This window comes from Pipistrellus hanaki, assembly GCF_964339955.1.
Source record: "Pipistrellus hanaki genome assembly, chromosome: 16".
NCBI classification, from domain to species: Eukaryota; Metazoa; Chordata; class Mammalia; order Chiroptera; family Vespertilionidae; genus Pipistrellus; species Pipistrellus hanaki.
In genome coordinates, this window is record NC_140518.1 from 10,862,205 (window position 1) to 10,882,604 (window position 20,400).

Genomic DNA, 20,400 nt, shown 5'->3' on the forward strand with positions numbered 1-20,400 from the left:
TCAGCAAAGCCCAGCTCTGGGCTTCCACACTTGAGCCTTTCTCCCCTCCCCTCCCCCATCCCCCGACCCCAGGTCCCTTCGCAGGAGCCTGTCTCTGCTTCGCAGCTGCTTTTGGGGAGAGGCTCTGGGTCCAGCATGACCTGCCTGGGGCCACGTGGTCCAGGGCAAAGCTCCCGCGTGGAATGCACACCGTCCACAGGATCCCTGGGGGCAGAGGAAATGAAGCTCGAGAGTGTCCATGTGAGGTCAGGGTCAGCGTGTGAAGGTTAGGAGATCAGGGTCAAAGAGGCCTGGGACTAGATCAAGTCCGAGAGGCTGGTAGAGGCCACGCCCAGACTTTGCCCACCCCAGCCTTTCGGTTTTCCCCAGACTGGCTCCCTCCAGCCTGAAGCCCACCGCCCGGGACACCCTGTTCCGCTCTTCTCCTTCCCAGTCCCGCTCAGGCTCTACTCCAGGGTGGGCGATTAGTCGGGGGGATACCTAGATTTCGGTCTGGGATCCAGGTCACGCCCCACATCCCAGGTCGCCTGCCCCCCCTCCCCCGCCCTTTTTCCCCAGGCCCGCCCAGAGCTGGGCCCCGCCCCCCGGCTACAGTCCAATTAAAGGGTCTTGGACAAAGAAGGCGCCACCCCAGGACCCCGCGCCAAATACTCCGATTTCCCGGGGCTTCCTCCAGGGGAGTCCCGGAGACCCCCGCGGCCAATGGGAAAGTGGGTTCGGTCTGGGGGGCCGTCTCATTGGCTCCTGCCTCGGGGGGAACGGACCCGGGGCCGAGAGGAGGAAAGAGGGGCGGTCCCGGGCTGCGGGGTGGGACCCGGATTCCAGCTGTGGTCCTCTCCCGGGGCGCCCCCGCCCGCACTGCCACGGCGGCCGGCCAATGGGCGGGCGGCTCGGGGCCGGCGGCGCGCGGCGATTGGCTGCGCGGCTGGCTGGGGGAGGCGGGGCCGAGGCTTGAAGTTGGAGTGAGGGATCCAGCTGTGGCGGCGCCGCGCTTCTCGCCGCCGCTCTCGCCCGCTCGCTCCGCGGCTCCACGGCCGGAGGAGGCGGCGGTGGCGCCGGCGAAGGCTACGGCAGCGGCGGCCACCGCGCGGCGGCTGCGGCGGCATCGGCATCTCCGCCTCCACCCCCGCCAGGGACTGCCCCCCGCGGTCTCCCCGCCTCTCCCGGACCGGGAGCCCGCCGCGGGGTGGAGGAAGCAGCCGGCCCCCACCCGCTCCAAACCCACCCCAAAGAGATCCCTCCTCCCCTCCCCCCCGCCGTCTCTGGCGCGGAGCCGGGACGATGCTGACCCCTTAGATCCTGCTCCAGCCGCGGCGCGGGAAGAGGGGGCGCCCCTCACCGGACCCCCTCCCTCCGCCCTCCGCCCTGCGCCCCCCCTTCTCGCTTCCTCTATCGGGGCCGCTTCGCCGAAGGTAGAGCCAGATCGGGCGCCCGGAGCCTAGGCGCGAAGCGAAGAAGCCGGAACAAAGTGAGGGGGAGCCGGCCGGCTGGCCCGGGGGGGGGGGCCCTCGGGGCCCTGGGGTAGCGGAACTCGCGCCGGGCGGGGCTCCCCAGCGACCCGGCGCCCCGCGGGCAGCATGCCCCTGCGGGCAGGGGGAGCTGGGCTGAACTGGCCCTCCCGGGGGCTCAGCCTGCGCCCTAGAGCCCCCCCGATGCGCCCGCTCCGGGGCCCCCCGGCTGCGTGAGGACACCCCCTCCGAGGGGCGCCGCTCGCCCCTCTCCAGACCGCCCGGGGCCCCGGTCGGCCAGAGGATGGACGAGGAGGAGGATGGAGCGGGCGCGGAGGAGTCAGGGCAGCCCCGAGGCTTCCTGCGGCTCAACGACCTGTCGGGGGCCGGCGGCCGGCCGGGGCCGGGGTCGGCGGAGAGGGACCCGGGCAGCGCGGACTCTGAGGCGGAGGGGCTGCCGTACCCCGCGCTGGCGCCGGTGGTCTTCTTCTACCTGAGCCAGGACAGCCGCCCGCGGAGCTGGTGCCTCCGCACGGTCTGTAACCCATATCCTCCGGCCGCGACGGCCAGGCGGGGGTCGGGGGGGGGGCGGGCCGCGCCCGGAGGGGACCCGGAGCCAGGTGAGTCGGGAGAAGGAGCCTGGGAGGCGGTCGGATTGGGGGGAGGCTGCTGAGGAGGGGAGGGGGCGCCGGAGGGAGCGCAGGCTCGGGCGGGTTTGGCAGGCGCCCTGGCCAGCCCCACCTCGGCGCACACACCTCAGACCTCCTTGGGGGGCTGGGGTTCGGGCCGGGAAAGGAGAGGGTTTGCAGCTGGATGCTCTCCAGATGTGGGCAGGGGAGGGTCGGCATCCTCCAGATGTGGGAATCTCGGGGAGCCTGGGCGCTCCGCTCCGCCCGCCGCTGCCGGTTAGCGAGCTGGGTTCGGTTTCCGAGTTTGGGGGGTGGGGTGGGGAGGAAGCTGCGATGACGGGGGAGGGGGACCGCAATCTCCTGGGTTTCCCTTCTGACCGCCCCCCCCCCAAAGTTTGCAGTGCATTCTAAGGTCTGATCCACCCCCCACCCCAAAACCTGGTGGTTGAGGCTGAGGTTTTTACTGACCCAGAGGGGGAAAATGGGGGGGGAGGGAGGACGGGGACCAGGTCCTAACCCTCCCGCCCCCGCTCCCACCCCCACCCCGCGGGTTGGAGGCACAACAAGGAGATTCCGGCGGCGGCTGATGTCAGGGGCGCAGAATGAGAACAAGATGTGGTGGAGGGGGAGCTGTCTGCCCCCGGAGCCGGAGCGGAGACCCCTCCGGGGGAGCCCGCGCCCCGGGCCGCCCTGCCCTACAGCCCTTACTCAACGCGGGGTGCTCGGGGCTGGTTGGGTTGGGAGTTTTGTGCTGGATTTTTTCTTGTGGAGGGAAAGACTGTGGCGAGAGCCTTGGCAAGCGGGGGATGGGAGGAAGCCGGTTTAAGTTATCCATCCCCTTTCGCTCATCCAGAGTGCTCCCGCTGGGTCGCAGAGCAGGCAGGGGGGACCACAGCTCCTCAGGACAGTGCCGGGGTGTGGGCGGAGGGCTGAGACCGCAGGCCAGTTCCCTAGGAGGCTGGGGTCCACCACCCCGGAGTCTACTCCTTGGATGGGTTGGTGGAATGCAAGCCCCGCATTCCAGGGGGACAGTGTAGCGCTGCCCCCTCCCTGTCCTCCTCCCAGTGTGAAGTGTATGGGAGACCCCAGCCCCCCATCCCCACGGCTTCTCTCCCCGAGCCCCTGGCACAAAGTGCCGCTTGGCTGAAGCCAGGCTCCCGGCTCCCGGGTGGGTCCCACCACCGCTGCCGGAAGGAGAGGGGAGAGAGCGCGCTGCCATCCCAGACCCCGGCAGCGTCTCCCCGCTCCCTCCCCCCGGCTCAGGGGCTCTCGTGGACCCAGCGCGGGGGACTGCGGGTCTCCCCGTCACCCCTGAGAGCCCCGCGGGGACTCTGCTTTGGGGAAGTCAGGGGTGGGAGGCGGAGGGGAAGCTCGGTGCCGCCCTCGCTCTCTGCAGCTCTGCTGCCTCTAGTGCGCAAAGCGGGGATGTGAGCCTGGGTCTCCCCCAACCCCCATCCTGTACCCCCCACCCCGGGGGCTTTTAGGAAGCTCCCCTCAGAACACCCCTTTTCCATGCCCTGCCTCTTCTCCCTTTCTCTCTGAGCTGCAGGGAGAGAGAGGTGGGGGCCTCAGAGGTCTGGGAACCTGCTGAGTAGGCGAGTCTTGGGCTCTTGACGCTCCCCCGCCCCCACCCCCTGTCCCCAAGCCCCTTTCTCTGCGCAGAGATGGAGATGTCCCTGAGAAGGGTGGGCTCTGGGCACCCTTCCTCTCCACCCTTACCTATCCCCACTCCTCAGGAACGGGAGGAAGCCCCAGCCCCTCCTTCTCAGGGGTCCTGGGGAGGTAACTCTTTCCCCTTGCCCTCCCCCTTCACAAAACCCAACTCTTGGCTAGCATCTCCCTACCTCCAGGTGCGAGTGGATGGGGGGGGGGAGATTCCTTCCTTGAGGGGTTCTGGGAGGGGGCCAGTGGGGAGGACTGGGATGAGAAGAGAGGTGGCGCCCAGTGCTTGTCTTGGGGGTCGGAAAGCAAGCTTTCCTCTGGGGTGGTGGGAGTCCAGGGGGTACGGCTCGGCACCCCTCGGTCTGGACAAGCCGCTTTGGCTAGACTGGCTGAGGATGGGTCGAGGACAGTTTCTTGGCAAGTGGGCTGCCTGAGTGTGCCCCCATCACCCCCGTGACACCCGAGCACTGCCGAGAGAGAAACCCGTGCTGTTGCTGCCAGAGGTGCTCTGGACCGGCTCTGGGCCTCAGCGTCCCCCTTTCTGGCTCTCTGGTTTCCGGGAAGCTCCCCTTGATGCCACAAGGCTTCTCTCTGCCACCTCTGACCCCGAGGGGCCCGAGGGCACCTTCCCCCAAGGAACCGGAGCTAGCGAGGCTCTTCGAGAGTCTTCCGGGGCATTCCTCTCCGTGCCCTGCTCCCTTGGCCTTTCAGAGACCAGGTTTCCTAGAGGGAGATCTGGATCCAGGTAGAAGGAAGGGAGAGAGAGAGAGAGAGTGTGTGTGTGTGTGTGTGTGTGTGTGTGTGTGTGTGTGTGTTGGGGAGGGAGGGGGGGGCAGCAGAAGGAAGAGAGGCTGGGAAGTTCATGTGTGGGTATCGGGGAGGCCCGGGGTGCTTCCAGACTGCCAGTTCACAGTCGGAAAGGCCCCCTCCCCCCAGGTTCCAGGGGCGGGTGGTGGACTCCCCAGTGTGTGTTTCTTCAGTGTGAGGGCCGTTCCCCGCCCGGGACGGAGATCCTGAGCGTTCGTTCCCTCCCTGGCTGTTGTGTCACATCTGGAAGTTTGTGTAGGAGTTTCTCCAAGCTCAGAGCCCAGCACAGCTTTTTCTCATTTGGAAATCACAGGCTGGCATTTGGGATGCTGAGAGGGGGAGGGGGGGCCGGGGGGAAGGGGGAAGAGGGGAGCCTGCCAGGAGTGGGGGGAGGAGAAGGGGGAGGCCTGGACAGGCAGGAACCCTAATGGCTTCCAGAAGCCAGTGTGAGTGTGCGGCTGCGTCACTGTGTGTGTCTGAGCGTGTGTGTCTGGAGGGGAGGGGAGGGGGCGCCCGGACTTTCTGGAGCTTTCCTTGCCGCTGCCCCAGCGCCCCAAGTCTGCCTGTTCCTCCTACCTGGGGAGAAATCTCCATTTTGGCGTTCTTTCTGTCTCTCCACGAATGCCGTCCTCCCATGTTCAAACCCAAGGTTCTCCAGAGGGGTTCTGGGGAGAAGGGCTGGGGTTAAGGAATTGAATAGGACGGGTTGGGGGGATGCGGGGGGGGGGGGGAGGGGGCAGCGCCTCTTTTTGTCCCAGGCACACCTTCCTTCTGGGTCACACCCCCCCTCTGCTCCACAGAACTGTTGGGGACTCCCCATCACCCACAGTGCCAGTTGGAGCCATTCCTGGGATTATCCCCACCCCACAGCCCCCCTTAACCCTCGCCTGCTCTCACCCCACCCTGCCTGCCTCAGCCAGGATGGCGACAGACACAACTGCTCACACACACACACACACACACACACACGCGCGCGCGCACACGCACACGCACACGCACACGCACACGCAGTCAGAGACGTTTGAATCGGATTTCTGGCCTATTTCCTCTCCACAGATTCCAGCAGGCCGGCCCTCTGCGTCTCTGCCTCACGTCTCTGTCTCTGGGTGGGGCCGGCTGCCTCTCTTCAGGCTTCAGTTTTCAGTTCAGCTGGAAGCCTCTCTCCCCGCACACCCACATGCTGGAGCGGCGGCGGGGAGACCACTGGGAGGCAGGCGTGTGGGAGTGGGGGCTCGGCGGGGAATCCCCCTGCCTGCCTTCCTTAGCGGGAGCCCTGCTGCTGAGCCCCTTTATTCCACCCCAGCCCTGGGGGAGGCTGAATGCTATAGACACCAGCCTCTCCACGCAGCGGCTGAGAACAGCACCCTGCCTTCCTACCAACTGCTAGGAGGCCAGGATTCCTGGGTCCAGGCCGGCTCCTCATGCTCCTCCGTTTCCGATCTCCAGGTTCCTAGTGGGGAATGGGCAGCTGGAGGACTTGCTCCCTTCTCAGTCGTGCCCTGTTTAGACCCCCCGGGCCTTTGGAGGTGCCCCAGCCCCCTCCCTCCTCTCTCACCTCCCTCTCCCTTACAGCTGCCAGGCTAGGCAAGGGCTCGAGACAAAGCCCCACAGAGAGGACTCGGCTGTGCAGATAACATGCTCTAGTTCTCTCTCCTGGAGGGAGAAGAGGAGGAGCCGTGGAAGTGGGGTCCCTGGCCCTGCCATTTCCTTTTTCTCTGCTTTTGATGGTGGGTTGTGAGGAGAAGAAAGATCCTCCCCTCTCTCACCCACTTCTCCCTTTGGGATCCACTCCAGCCCGGACAGTCACCATAGCAACAGTAGACATGTGACTGCACAGGTCTCTCATAGTCACTATAGCAACCAGTGTCCCCCGTTCTCTTGGTTGCTATGGAGATCTGTCACATGGTTCCCCCCCCCCCCCAAGTTGATAACCTGTGGGTCTCCCTGCTTCTCCTTCCCTGCTTGAGGACTAGACAGCAGCCTAGATAAGGGGAGTTCATGTGTGAGGGGGTCCTTTTCATTACCATGGCAACAAATCCACACCACTTGGTGACACATCCTCCTGTTGTTATGGCAACAGAGGAACATCACACAGTGGCATACGGCTATATTCCCAAGGAAACAAGCCCTACTTTGAGAAAGGTGAAAGACACCCTCCCACCCCCATTAATTATTCCTTAATTCAGATTGTCCCACATTTTTCTGTGCCTTGGCGTCTTCCCTGTCCATGTATGTTTATCTGTAGGGAGAGGAGAGAAGCAGAGAGAGCAGGATGTACCTGGGAATGAGCTGAATTGCTAAGCGGGCTCTTGAGAAGGGGCTTCTGTGGTTAAGAGCTGGAGATGGGGGTATTTGGAGGCAGTATTTGGAGTATCTGGCTACAAGAGGCCCCGGTGTGAGCATGCATAAAGCAGGGACAGGAGGGACGGCTCCCGATGGTACCTCTGTCCTCTCCACCCCTCCTACTGCCTTGGTTATCAAGGCAAGTTAGGCAGGAAAACGTGAATGGGGAAATGCATCTAGCTTCTAGGCAGGGAGATTGACCAGTTGATTCACTCAATCATTCATTGATTCATTCATTTCTTCCTTCCCTGTATTGATCATCTGCTATATGACAGGCACTACACTAAGCTTTGTGGGGGACATAAAGCTGTATCAGAGCACCCCTGCCTTGGCAAGGGAGACGAGGTAGGTGAAGAGAATGACAGGGTGGAGCCACCGCCATTAGAGGGGTCCGCACAGGCATCCCAGGAGCCATTCTTCCCCGAACTACCTGCCTTCCCCCCTGCAGGGGTGTCTGCTCACGTGATCCCTTCCCTGCAGAGGGGAGGAGAGGGGGCTAGCTTGGAGAAAGCAGACCAAGTCTTGAGAATAATTGTGTCTTTCCTTTTCCGGATGATAGCCCCAGGGGAGCTCCCTCCCTGTCCCCCCTTTTCCAGGGTGACCCCTGGCTGACCCCTATCCTGGAGAGAGACACATTGGGCTCCAGCTCCACTCAGGAAAACAGCTCCATGGAAACAACACTTTTTATTTCCCACTTCCATCTACTTACCCCAGAAACCTAGAACTTTTTTTTTTCCTTTCTAACTTTTATTCTTGTGAGGAGGTGGCAGGTAGGGAAATGGCAGTGTCGGGGGACAGTTGGGTATCTGATGGAGGTAAGTGATGAGAAGAGGGTCTGGCTGACAGGAGGGGAGGAGGGCTATGGAGGGATGAGGGAGTCATGGGCTCCTGGTGAGGGGGCATGGTCAGGCTCAGGACAGAGATGGGGGGTGGCCAGGGTCAGCTGGGAAGAGAGTCATTGGGTCTTGGTCAAAGGCTTCTCACTCTAGAAGTGGAGTGACAACAGGAAGGTCCTGTCTCTTCTGGACCCTCTCTACCCCCCTGCTTCTGGCTTGGGGGTCATGCTGGGAACAGACCCTTCCTGCCTCCATCCCTTGTACCCCAACCTCTGCTTGTTTCCAACCTCTTTGCTCTTGCCCACTCCTCTCATATTTTCTTTGGGGAAAAATAGGCTGCTTGTCCAGAACCTTCTGGTGTCCAGAACCTTCTAAGATCCAGAGACCATTTCATGCGTCTCTTGCTGATGGGCTGGAGATGAGTCCCTTAATGAAATACACGATGTGGAAAGAATCGGGTTTTAGAAAGACTCCTCTCTCCCCATTTCTGCAAAACAGGGTTGGTTTTAGCTGGTCCGGCTAGGGCTTTGCTGGAAGCCATAGAAGGTGTGATGGTGGCCTGGTCTATGTGTGCAGGGTACTTACTGTCCACTCTGCACAGGCTGGGGCTTGTGTCCAGCTCAGGGCATGGTGTGTCGTGGGGGCTCATGATTTAACATGTGACTGTGTCTAGGGGCCATCTGAGGTCTGAGAGGCCGGGGGGGTGGTGGTGGAAGAGGCAGCCGTGGGCTCTGGTGCTGTGGCGAAGCTGGGGACCCTCCTGGCTGCCTCTGCCTGCCTGTCTGGTGCCAGTGTGGCCATGACGGCCCTCGCCCTGCATGCTTGAACCTGTCTCGTGCTGGCTTTTCTTGTGACCTTGAGCACAGGACGTTGGCTCTCCGAGCCTCGGTTTCCTTGGGTTCTGGGGAAGAAAACGATCTACCCCAGGCTCCTCCCGGCGAGCTGTGAGCGCCACGTGTGGCACCGTGTGAGAGCGCCTGGTAAACTGTAAGGCAGACGGGATCTGACTTTAGGTTTGTGTCACACATTCGCATACATTATCTCATTTGCTTCTCACATCTTCCCTGGGAGGTAGGGAGCCTAGGATTCAGATTCAGCAGCAAACTCTTGGTGCCTGGCATTTCCATAAGTGTGATCGATTTTATTCCCCAAATGCCTTGTGCAAATAGTCAGGGTATTTATGGCTTTTCTGACTTTGCAGAGGGGGAAGGCTGGGCCCAGAGGGGTGTGGTGACCAAGGTGGGACGGGGCCAGGGCCCTCCCGTTGCACCTGTCAGATGGGGTTGGGAGATCAAGAAGCAGGAGGCACTGGGGTGGGGGGTGGGGGCGTGGGCTCCGTTCCAGCCCTGGCCTGCTGTTTCCTTGACCACCCGCTTACCTGGTTTGAGCGTATCAGCATGTTGGTCATCCTTCTCAACTGTGTGACTCTGGGCATGTTCCGGCCGTGTGAGGACATGGCCTGTGACTCCCAGCGCTGCCGGATCCTGCAGGTGAGTGTGTGTGTGTGGGGGGGGGGGGGGGGAGGTTCCTAATAACCCTGACCCCTTCCCTGCAAGAGGCCCTGACCCCGCTGATGGGGTGGGGGTGGGGCATCTTCCCCCACCCCCTTCTCAGTTTCAGCCTCCTCTCGTCCCCACACCAGGCCTTCGATGACTTCATCTTTGCCTTCTTCGCCGTGGAGATGGTGGTGAAGATGGTGGCCTTGGGCATCTTTGGGAAGAAGTGTTACCTGGGAGACACTTGGAATCGGCTGGACTTTTTCATCGTTATTGCAGGGTGAGATCCTGGGCTGGGTGTGGGCATGAGATGGATTAGATCAGTCCCATCCCTCCGGCCAGAGGCCTAGGCCTGGCCCCCACCCAGCCCACCTACAGTGCTGCTCCCCCCACCTTTTTCATCCCCCCCACCTCCTACCCTCCCACCCCCGTTCACTAAGGGTCCGAGGCTGTCCAGCCTGTGCTCTGAGTCCGTGGCCTCTGCAGGGTCCCTGGGTGGGGAGGGGAGGGGTCGGAGTTCGCGCTGCACCTCTGCAGCAGGATTCCTCATTGACCTCTTTTGACCCCCGTGGCGGCCTCAGACTCAAAGGGCCTCCCTTTGGGCCCCTCCCTGCAGGATGCTGGAGTATTCGCTGGACCTGCAGAACGTCAGCTTCTCAGCTGTCAGGACAGTCCGTGTGCTGCGACCGCTCAGGGCCATTAACCGGGTGCCCAGTGAGTGACCCCTCGGCCCTCAGCCCCTGGACAGAGAGCCCAAGAGGACATAGGGACATCTCAGACCCCATGCCTCCCTCCTGACCACTCACAGGCCATACCAAGGAAGGGCTTATGGGGAGCTGGGGTTTCTGAAGCCAAAAGGAGCCCCTCCCCCTGGCTGTGGCACTGTAAGAATTACCTAGAAAGACCCTCCCCCCACATTTTAGCCTGATTCTGGGTCAGAGTCTCAGAGTGTCTGATGACTCCTCCCCTGGGATAGGGGCAGTGAGAACGAGGTAGAGAGGATGGCAGGCTGGGAGTGGGTGCAAGGCGCCTCGGCCTTTTCCAGCCAGAAGTCTCTCATGCAAAAGGGATCTCAATGGTCATGCTGAGCCTGACCTCTCTCACGACAAGGCCGCTCTGTACCTCACCCTCCCACCTGTATTCCCCTCTTCACTCTCACCCCTTCCAACTCGTCATAGCAACTGACCGCCGGGACCATTATCTAAATTAAACCGCATCGGTTCCCCGAGCCAACGAGCTTTGGCAGTGCTCGCTCCCCATCCAGCCTGCTCCCCACCCTTGCTCAGGCCCCCTTCGCCACACCAGCTGCGGTGGTCTCTGCTGAAACCCCTGGAGTGGGGTGGGTTGGGGGAGCCGGTGTCTGGGAGTCATGTGGCGGCAGCCCCCTTTGCTGTGCGTGTGCATGTGTGTGCATGCGTGTATGCGTGTGTGTGCGTGCGTGTGCATGCATCCTGTGTGTGTGATGTGCTGCCTCTGGGTGGGCAGAGCTGCTCAGTGTGTCCTCCAGGTGCTGTGCTGTGCTGGTTAACAGGAGCTCCGGGCGAGGCCTGCCTTCGCCGCCTCTCCCGCCCAGGTGATGGCTGGCAGATTTACAGGCTGCTGTCTAACCAGTGGTGTAATTCCCTTAATGCAAACCCCGAGGAATTGATCTCAGCTGGAGCACCGGGGAGCTGAAGGGGGGTGGGGCTGAGGAGAGGGAGAGGCACGAAGTGAGAGCTAGGGGCTGCTAGGGGCAAGGGCAGGGCGGCTGCAGTCCCCAAGCCTGTTCACTAGCTGCCGCTTCGAAGCTTCTCCCCTGGAGGGAGCAGGGGCTGGCAGCAGCACTTTGGGAGTCAAGGCCAGCCGTGAAAGGTCTGAGAGTCTGACAGGGGCGTGGAGGCGGGAGGCTGGTCCAGACCTTGTGGGCAGCTCTGTCCTAGACCTGCCGCGGTGAGGGCGTGCGGGGTGGTGGTGGCTCCTCCCTGGGAGGATGTTGCTGATGGATGGCCGCCTGAGAAGATGGCCTTGTGTGTCCGCCAGGTCCTGGGGTGGCGATCTGGACCACACAGAGAATAGACGGGGGGCAGGGGGCTGGGGGTTACGGGGGAGAGCAGGACGACTCAGCCCCGACCGAGGGCCTGGATCTCCAAGTGAGAGTCCTGCCTACTAACTTCCCTCCTGGAGTTGTCTGCCTCAGTTTCCCCAGTGACTGTGGTGGCAGCTGGCTGTGGTGAGAGCAAGACTAGGAGGGGAGCATGTGTGTATATGTGTATGTGTGTGTGTGTGTGTGTGTGTGTGTGTGTGTAATGGGATTCGGAAGCCGAGCCTGGTTGAAGTCTCGGCACCCCCAATGACCAGTCATGCCAGTTTTCTGGAACTCGACCCTCCTCTGTAAACTGGGCCTGATAGTCACGCCGAGACGATGCTCGGTGGGGTGCGGTGCAGGAGGTGCTTTGGGAAGGGGGTTACTCTGGCTCCCCCTTGGGGTCCCGCACTCTGATGAATGGGGGGGCGGGGCACGAGGGGTTGCTGGTAGAGTTAGCAGGTGCAAAGGGCTGCCCGTGGAGTTTGGGGTGTCCGTCTGTCAGTCGGTCGGTCGGTTGGTTGGTCTCAGCCTCAGAGGCCCCGGTAGCCCCCTCTGGGAGTGCTGCCAGGCCCGCGGCAGCCAGCCTGGCGCCCCCAGCGTGGCTTCTGCCCCCCACAGGCATGCGCATCCTTGTCACGCTGCTGCTGGACACGCTGCCCATGCTGGGCAACGTCCTGCTGCTCTGCTTCTTCGTCTTCTTCATCTTCGGCATCGTGGGCGTCCAGCTGTGGGCGGGGCTGCTCCGCAACCGCTGCTTCCTGCCCGAGAACTTCAGCCTGTGAGTGTCCCGGGGCGGGGGGCGACATGGGGGCGGTGTGGGGGGCTGGGGCCGCCCTCCGTCCCCGTTGCTGTTGATATACCTGCTCTCATACCCGAGACACGTCTGGTTCTCAGACCCCCACATTAGGGTCACGCGGGGAGCTTTTAAGAAATTCTTGAGGCCTGGGTCCCACCCCCACAGATCCTGATTTTATTGTCTGGGGGTCAGCCTGGGCCTTGGGAGTTTTATAAGCTCCTCGGTGAGCCTGAGAGGCAGCCTCGTGGGACAAACCTCCCAAGACCTCGACCCTGGAGTTTCTGGCTTAGTCCTCACACTCCCTGTCCACACTCACCGATCCCCTCGCCGATCCCCACGCCGATCCCCACTCCAGCCCAGAGCTTGCCCCGGCTCTTGTCCTTGCCCCACTCACCCTGTATGCCTCGGTGCACACGTGCAGTTCTCCCTGCAGAACCCGCCCCCAGCCTCACCCAGTTCCCCTCCTCAGCCCCCTGAGCGTGGACCTGGAGCCCTACTACCAGACGGAGAACGAGGACGAGAACCCCTTCATCTGCTCGCAGCCCCGGGAGAACGGCATGCGCTCCTGCCGCAGTGTGCCCACCCTGCGCGGCGAGGGCGGCGGCGGCCCCCCCTGCGGCCTGGACTACGAGGCCTACAACAGCTCCAGCAACACCACCTGCGTCAACTGGAACCAGTACTACACCAACTGCTCCGCCGGGGAGCACAACCCCTTCAAGGGCGCCATCAACTTCGACAACATCGGCTACGCCTGGATCGCCATCTTCCAGGTGGGGCGGCCTGGGGGGGACCGTCCTGCTCCGCGTGGGGGTGGGGTCAGGGCCTCTGGAGGGGAGACTGCAGGGGGCTTTCGGGGGCCTGGAGTCAGCCTGCCCCTCTGCCACCCCCCCAGGTCATCACGCTGGAGGGCTGGGTCGACATCATGTACTTTGTGATGGATGCTCATTCCTTCTACAACTTCATCTACTTCATCCTCCTCATCATCGTGAGTGATTCCTCAGGCCCCCGAGGGGACGGGGGATCCTAGGGAAACGGGTCGGGGGAGTCAGAGAGGGGAAATAGCTTGCTCGGTCTCAAGTTCGAGCTCTCAGGACAGGTCCCGCGGAGACGCAGACAGAGAGGGCACCGGTCAGGAGCACTCGGGAGGAAATGCAAGGTCAAGGCCAGACTCTGTCACGTGCCACCACTTACAACTTAGGGCGAGTCATTTCCACCAGGCCCCCAGCCCCGCCCCGGACCTCTGTGTGTGGAAAATGGGCGGTTCTCAGCCCAGGGTGATACCGCCTCCGGAAGTGGCAAAGGGTGGTCCTGGTTGGCAGAGCACTTATTGGCACTTGGTTTTGGGGAACGGACAGGAGGTGGTAAACATTCTGCAAAATGGTTTGTTCTACCCCAAATTCCCATCGCTTGCTATTAAGAAACACTGCATGATCTCCTTTTCCTTCCAGCTCAGAAGTACCAAGTCTTAATGAGGGCAGAGGACAGAGGCAAAAGTAGCAGTGTTTAAAATTTAAGTCACTACCACTCATCGTTAAACAATGTAATTGCTACTCCTCATAGCTAATATTTACTGAGCACTTAACAAGGTGCACCGGCTCATAATGCAGGTTTTGCATTCTTAACCGGTACGCCCTGCACAAAATCCGCATTATGGACCTGTGCACCGGGCACTGTGCTCAGGCCCTGCTCTCAGCACTTGTGATGGGCTGGTGCATTTCATTCTCACCAGCACCCTGTTATCATTCCCACTTAGCAGATGAGGAGACCAGTGTGTCCTCCTTGGTCTGACCTCAGCGTGGGCCTGGTATGAGCCGTGGATGAATCTCGCTGGGTGGGGCGTGGATGCTGTTGTGTTATTGAAACAGCCGCTGCCTGCTGAGTCTTCCTGGTCCCTGGGGAAGGGGGTTCAGAGAATGGGGCCCCAGTGCCTGCATGACAACTCTGAGCTTCAGAGGGCTTGGTCACCAGACTGAGTGGCTGGAGCCGAGAAATCAACCCCAGGCTGCGGACTCCCAGTCCATCCCTTTTCCCAGGTCACCAAGAGGCCAATGACAGAGCTGACAGAGGGACAGATGTGAGAGAAAGAGATTAAAATCTACACAGGATTTAGGGCAAGCTTCAGAGAGAGGTGGAGACAGACTACGGCAGTGAGAGGCGGTGTATAGGCCCCGAGAGGACGAGTCCTCCAGGCCGCCCCCTCTGGCCCCTGCAATAGTCCCTGGTGCGAAAGAGTGGCCAGGCGGGGGGAGGGGCTGTTCCCATCCCCCATCAGGACCTGGGGTGGCGCCCCCCATCCGCGCCTTGTGGAAGCCTGTTCTTTCCGCCCTGCTGTTCTCTCTGGGCTTGGGTGAGGGGGAAGGAAGTAGACAGGGAGGTGAGGGGCCCCGTTTCCACCCTCCCACACACCCCCTGAGAAATCTTTCCAAACAGCTCTCTGGACTCACACTAGTGAAGCTAATTATCATAATTACCAGGACACAATTCAGAAAAACAAAACGGCTCCGTCACCATAAATATTCATTTCCTTTCTTCTGGATTATTGTCCGAGCAATGGCCGTCCCAGAACTCCGGGGAAACTGAGGCATGGGGATGGGGACAGGGAAGTGTGGGCAAGTCAGGGGGGCGGCTTGGCTAGTCCGCAGGGTTCAGGGCTCAGCCCATCGCCTGTCTGGGCGAGGGGGTAAGCCCGGGGAGAAGGGATACAGGCAAAGCCAGTGGGCATGAGCACGCTGAGGACCCAAGGTTAAGACAATCTCACTCAAGGCCACACAGCTAGCATTGGGACTCGGAAGCAGGCGTCTTGTGAACAAGGTTTTTGCCAACATCTCAAAGGCTCGATCCCGGGTGAAAACCCCGTGTCCCCAAGACTGGCTCTATTTCCCCAGGTTTCTCTACTCCTGATGGGGCCTGGGGAGGGGTGTCCAGAATCTGTGCACAGGAACGTTTAGGGGCCAGGAGTTAGGGAAACATCTTGCAGGCCAGCTCCGGGACCCACAGCCATGCCTTGGCATCCCGGCGAGCCTGGTTCCGTCCTTAGCTGTGGGCGCCCTGCACGAGCTGAAGGATCTTGGGCAGATTCCCCAGGCCCTCTGAGCCTCAGTTTCCTCGCGGTCCAATGAAGATAACAGACGTATCACCTCTTGAGACTGTCGAGAGGATACAATGAGGTAGCGCTTGGACAGTGGCTGGGCCCAGGACCCGGCCGCAGGAAGCGCTCCGAACTCGGTGGCTGGCATTGTGATTCCCTCCTCTTCAGGACATCTCCTCTTGCTGTCCCCACCCCAACAGGTGGGCTCCTTCTTCATGATCAACCTGTGCCTGGTGGTGATTGCCACGCAGTTCTCCGAGACCAAGCAGCGGGAGAGCCAGCTGATGCGGGAGCAGCGGGTGCGGTTCCTGTCCAACGCCAGCACCCTGGCCAGCTTCTCGGAGCCCGGCAGCTGCTACGAGGAGCTGCTCAAGTACCTGGTGTACATCCTCCGGAAGGCAGCCCGCAGGCTGGCCCAGGTCTCCCGGGCGGCGGGCGTGCGGGCCGGGCTGCTCAGCCCGGCGCCCCTCGGGGTCCAGGAGCCCCAGCCCAGCGGCAGCTGCTCCCGCTCCCATCGCCGCCGCCCGTCCGTCCACCACCTGGTGCACCACCACCACCACCACCACCACCACTACCACCTGGGGAACGGGACGCTGCGGGGCCCCCGGGCCAGCCCCGAGATCCAGGATCGGGATGCCAACGGGTCCCGCCGGCTCATGCTGCCACCGCCCTCGACGCCTGCCCTGTCCGGGGGCCCCCCTCGGGGCGCAGAGGCCGTGCACAGCTTCTACCACGCCGACTGCCACCTGGAGCCGGTCCGCTGCCAGGCGCCCGCTCCCAGGTCGCCCTCCGAGGCGTCGGGCAGGACTGTGAGCAGCGGGAAGGTGTACCCCACTGTGCACGCCAGCCCCCCGCCGGAGATGCTGAAGGAGAGGGCGCTTGTGGAGGTGGCCCCCGCTTCCGGACCCCCCGCCCTCACCAGCCTCAACATCCCACCCGAGCGCTACAGCTCCATGCACAAGCTGCTAGAAACGCAGAGCACAGGTGAGGACGCGGGAGGGGACATGTGGCGGCCTCTCACCCCGAGGCCAGGTGGTGGCCCAGAGGGGCCTGGGGGTCTGGAGTCAGAAGAACTGGGCTCGGATCCCCATTCTGCCACTCACAGTCTTGGGACCTTCAATCAGTCACGTGACTTCTTTGAGCCCTACGTTTCTCACCTGTTAAATTGGGAATTATACGTAGTCCTCACGTTGTAACAATCCCAATAACAGTTATGTTATAAGCACCTGCTTGCTATGTGCTCTGCGCTGTTTGCTATAACACCTACGGTTGTTGGCCAATTGCTATGTGCCTGTCCCGTGCCTTGCAGGCAAAATCCTGTTGGCTCCTCCCGTTTATTTTATTTTATTTTTTTAATATATTTTTATTGATTTTAGAGAGGAAGGGAGAGGGACAGAGAGTTAGAAACATCAATGATGAGAGAGAATCACTGATTGGCTGCCTCTTGCACACCCCTTATTGGGGATTGAGCCCGCAACCCCGGCATTTGCCCTTGGCCAGAATGGAATCTGGTACCCCTCAGTTCACAGGCCGACGCTCTATCCAATTAGCCAAACTGGCTAGGGCAGCTCCTCCAGTGTGAACCATAAGCTTGCTTTTTGACCCCATTTTACTGATGAGAAAAAGGGGGCTCGCAGAGGTGGCAGGTCCTGGCCCAAGGTTGTGCCGTCAGTGAGGGGTGGACTTAGGATCCTCTGACACTGAGGCCCGTGCTCTATGCTGAGACCCCCTCGTTGCCGGGCGTGGAGGAGAAATGGTGTGTGACTGTGGCCGGCGCCATGCTCTCCTGGGCATGAGTTTTATTCCCTCCCCACGGGGAGGCAGGGGCCGGAGCAGCAAGCCCTCGGGGGCTGATGAGAGGAGCACCCCCTGTCAGGAGGAGTGCGATGCTCGCTGCCTGTGGCTGTCCCCCCGTCAGGCAGGGGCGGCGGCGGGCCCTCTCGCAGACAGACTCCCTGGCAGCACGGCCAGGGCCTGTATTTCAGGAAGGACGTGGCACGTGGGAGAAGCGGTGTATTTGTGGGAATGTGGGCTGGGATGGGAAGGTGTGATCACAGAACGCAGTGCGAAGGGCTCTGGTGCCAACGCTTCCACTACCCGCCACGTGACGCGAGCAGTTGCCCGCACACGGGCTGGCACATTTCAGCTCCCTGCTCTGTGGAGGCCGGGCGGGGCCCGCACGCCGGTGGATGCTGAGGGACACCTTCCTGTGTGCGGGAGGAAGGGGAATAGTGTTGGCTGCCTACTAGGGGCTGGGCTCTTAGCCTGGTGCCTGCGTGCCTGCTTTCCCTGGGCGGTTCCTCAGGCTCCTTTCAGCTCCCATCTGTGATGGTCAAAGCTGGGTTCAAACTGACATTTATGTCTTAGGATAGGTCACTGTGTGTGTGCCCATGTGCAGTCTGGTGTGTGTGTGTGTGTGTGTGTGTGTGTGTATGCGTGCATGTGTCGGGTGTTCGTGTGTGTATGTGTGCATACGTATCTGACTGTGTAGGTGCATGTGTGCACACACAGGAGTAATGCTCCTGTCTGGTGTGTATGCATGCTCATGTGTGCACATGCCTGTTACATGTGCATTGTGTGATTTGCATGTGTGCGCGCGCACACGTGTTTGGCTGTGCACGTGTGGGATGCAAATAGCGTGTGTGTACACAGTACGTGTGTTTATGCACATGGAGTGTCTATCGTGCACATGTTAATGTGTCTGGTGTGTACATGAGCACACACGTGAGGGTGTGTGATTTAAGATCCTTTGGAACATGCTGCTCGGAGCAGTGTTGGGGTGGGGCTGGCATCCCTGGGATGTAGAGATGACCTAAGCTCCGTGCTGAATGCTCCTAGGCCCTCACATAAGAGCTTCCCAGGGCCTCAGAGGACATCAAGGCCCCTGCCTGGCCCTGGGGCACCCTACAGTGACTGTCAGAGGGATGCTATTGGCACTCGGGAGCATTCTGTTGCTCAGAAGTGCTCACGCTGTAGGGCATTCAGCACCCCTGGCCCCCTGAATGCCCAGCACCCCATCATTATAACACACCCGTGCTCCCCACTCATTTTATCCACCCTCTGGGAGGAAGGGCCACCCCAACTAAGAAACCCTGGAGCCTCTAACCTCTCCCCTCCTGTCTCAGGCACCTGCCAAAGCTCTTGCAGGATCTCCAGCCCCTGCTTGAAGGCAGACCGTGGAGCCTGCGGCCCCGACAGCTGCCCCTACTGTGCGCGGGCGGGGGCCGGGGAGGCGGAGCTCGCCGGCCACGAGATGCCCGACTCGGACAGCGAGGCGGTGTATGAGTTCACACAGGACGCCCCGCACGGCGAACTCCGGGACCCCCCGGGCCGGCGGCGCCGAAGCCTGGGGCTGGACGTGGAGCCCGGCTCCGTGCTGGCCTTCTGGAGGCTCATCTGTGACACCTTCCGGAAGATCGTGGACAGCAAGTACTTTGGTCGGGGCATCATGATTGCCATCCTGGTCAACACGCTCAGCATGGGCATCGAGTACCACGAGCAGGTAGGGCGAGGGCCCGAGGGCCCCTGGGGCTGGGGACCCTCTGCCTTCCTCCCCTCCCACCTGCCGTGCTCAGCCGCCTCTCCATGCTGCTGGCCTCGTGGCAGGAGGGGCGGGGGAGACGCAGCAGCGCGTGGGGACGCGTTGGAGGGTGCAAACCCGTGAATGTCACGCCGTGTCTGAGTCTGGGAGTTGCGGGGACAGGGGCAGGGTCTGAGCCGGGCGTGTTCTCCCTGGGACGGCTTCCCAGAGGAGTCAGGCTCTGGAGGATGTGAGTGCGTGACGAGCATCAGCTGTGGGCAAGGAGGCCTCTTCGGAGCCACAAGGCACTGGAGGAGATTTGGGTCTTTGGAGAAGAGACGGGGGTGAGGGGAGCTGTTGGGGGACCCCCACCCCTAGCCTTCACCGGACTCACAATTAGGATCACGATGGACTGGAAGCAGAAAGGGAGCTGTGTGGGGAGAGGGGAGGGGTGGAGGGCTGGCGGCCGCCCTGGATGGAGCCGAGGCCGCCCGCCGGGGCCTGGCCTCTGCCCTGGGAGCCTTGCTGGTGTGTGACAGTGAAGTGGGGAGGCGGGGAGCTGTGTGGCTGAGAGGACCCGGCGTGGGGTGGGGACTTGAAGCCGTGGCGTTTGAGGAGTCATTCTAAGAACCGGGATGCTGAGGTCGGGAGAAAAGGAGGCTCAGCGGGGCAGGCGCGCTGTCTCAGATGTCTGAAGGGCCGTCGTGTGGCAGAGGGAGCAGGCGGTTCTGTGGGGCGGCGCTGCGCACAGAGGCATCTGGGCTGAGGGGAGGAGGCTGCCTTCCGCTCAGAGCTGTGCAAGGGCAGAAGGAGTGGCCCGGGGACCCCGGACCCCCACCTCTCACGCTTCCTGGGGGTGGGAGTAGGCACCAGGGGGCCTCACAACCGGGTCTGGCTGCCTCCCCCGCACGGTTCCTTCCAGAAAGCCGTCCTTCCCCGCAGGGGGCCTTCCCGGTCACCCCTTGGCTGGTTCTTCTAGGAGGAGGAGGCAGCCAGCAAGTGCTCCGTCCACGGGCCCTGCCGCGCTCTCTCTCCTGGAAGTTTCTTGCCTTCGGGGCTCAGGGAGGGAACTGGGTCACCGGGACCCGGCTGTCCCTGTGTGGCACCAAGGCCAGGCGCTTGCCCAGCCCCCCTCGTTGTGGGTAGGGGCATGTAGGGGCCAGAGGTGTGGACAGGGCATATGTGGGAAGGAGTAGGCAGCTCTGAGCCAGGATCTGGGTCTGGCTTGCCGGCGTCCGCAGGGGAGGGAGGAAGGAGGGGTCTCGGCTGTGGCTGGGGAGCGTAGGTCCAAGCTGGGCTGGGAAACCATGAGGTGCTCACTTTTCAGGAGATTGGAAGCCACCCCCCTCACCCCACTGACCTCTGAGTGTTGTGAGCACTCAGCTCTTACCCCAGCCACCCTGTGCAGCCAGGTGTGCCCAACCACCAACCCCCCCCCCCCCCCCATCACCATCACACACCTTGGCGTCCCTTCCGCTTGCCTCAGTGCCCCCCTCCCCAGCCGGCTCTGCTGGCTCCCTTCCCTGCGGAGGAGAGAGGCAGAGGGGGCAGGAAGGACACCGGCTGCAGTGCCAGCAGGAGGGCAGTGTGGCACCCACCGCGGTGGGCGTTGCAGCGTCTGGGCGCCCGAGGCATGCGGTGTGGGCACTGGCCCGCCCAGCCAGCCTCCTGAGGAGAGCTGCGCCGCTATTCCAGGCGGGTGGGGGCAGC

At 62.1% G+C, this 20,400-nt stretch overlaps 1 protein-coding gene across 13 annotated transcripts in view; it reads left to right on the forward strand.

The window, feature by feature from the left end:
• Nucleotides 1-959: 959 nt before the first annotated feature.
• The window catches only part of CACNA1G (calcium voltage-gated channel subunit alpha1 G), a 65,633-nt gene continuing 46,192 nt past the window's right edge, over nucleotides 960-20,400 (forward strand). For 7 of the 13 annotated variants that reach the window (XM_084863369.1, XM_084863364.1, XM_084863375.1 and 4 more), the window contains exons 1-9: nucleotides 960-1,993; nucleotides 9,103-9,215; nucleotides 9,368-9,501; nucleotides 9,838-9,935; nucleotides 11,905-12,064; nucleotides 12,552-12,852; nucleotides 12,975-13,067; nucleotides 15,371-16,154; nucleotides 18,296-18,672. In XM_084863369.1, the coding sequence (XP_084719495.1) occupies nucleotides 1,753-1,993; nucleotides 9,103-9,215; nucleotides 9,368-9,501; nucleotides 9,838-9,935; nucleotides 11,905-12,064; nucleotides 12,552-12,852; nucleotides 12,975-13,067; nucleotides 15,371-16,154; nucleotides 18,296-18,672 (2,301 nt within the window). In that variant the 5' untranslated portion in view covers nucleotides 960-1,752. The remainder of the gene's footprint in view (nucleotides 1,994-9,102; nucleotides 9,216-9,367; nucleotides 9,502-9,837; nucleotides 9,936-11,904; nucleotides 12,065-12,551; nucleotides 12,853-12,974; nucleotides 13,068-15,370; nucleotides 16,155-18,295; nucleotides 18,673-20,400) is intronic. The other 6 variants (XM_084863366.1, XM_084863365.1, XM_084863368.1 and 3 more) reach the window with 2 other exon arrangements.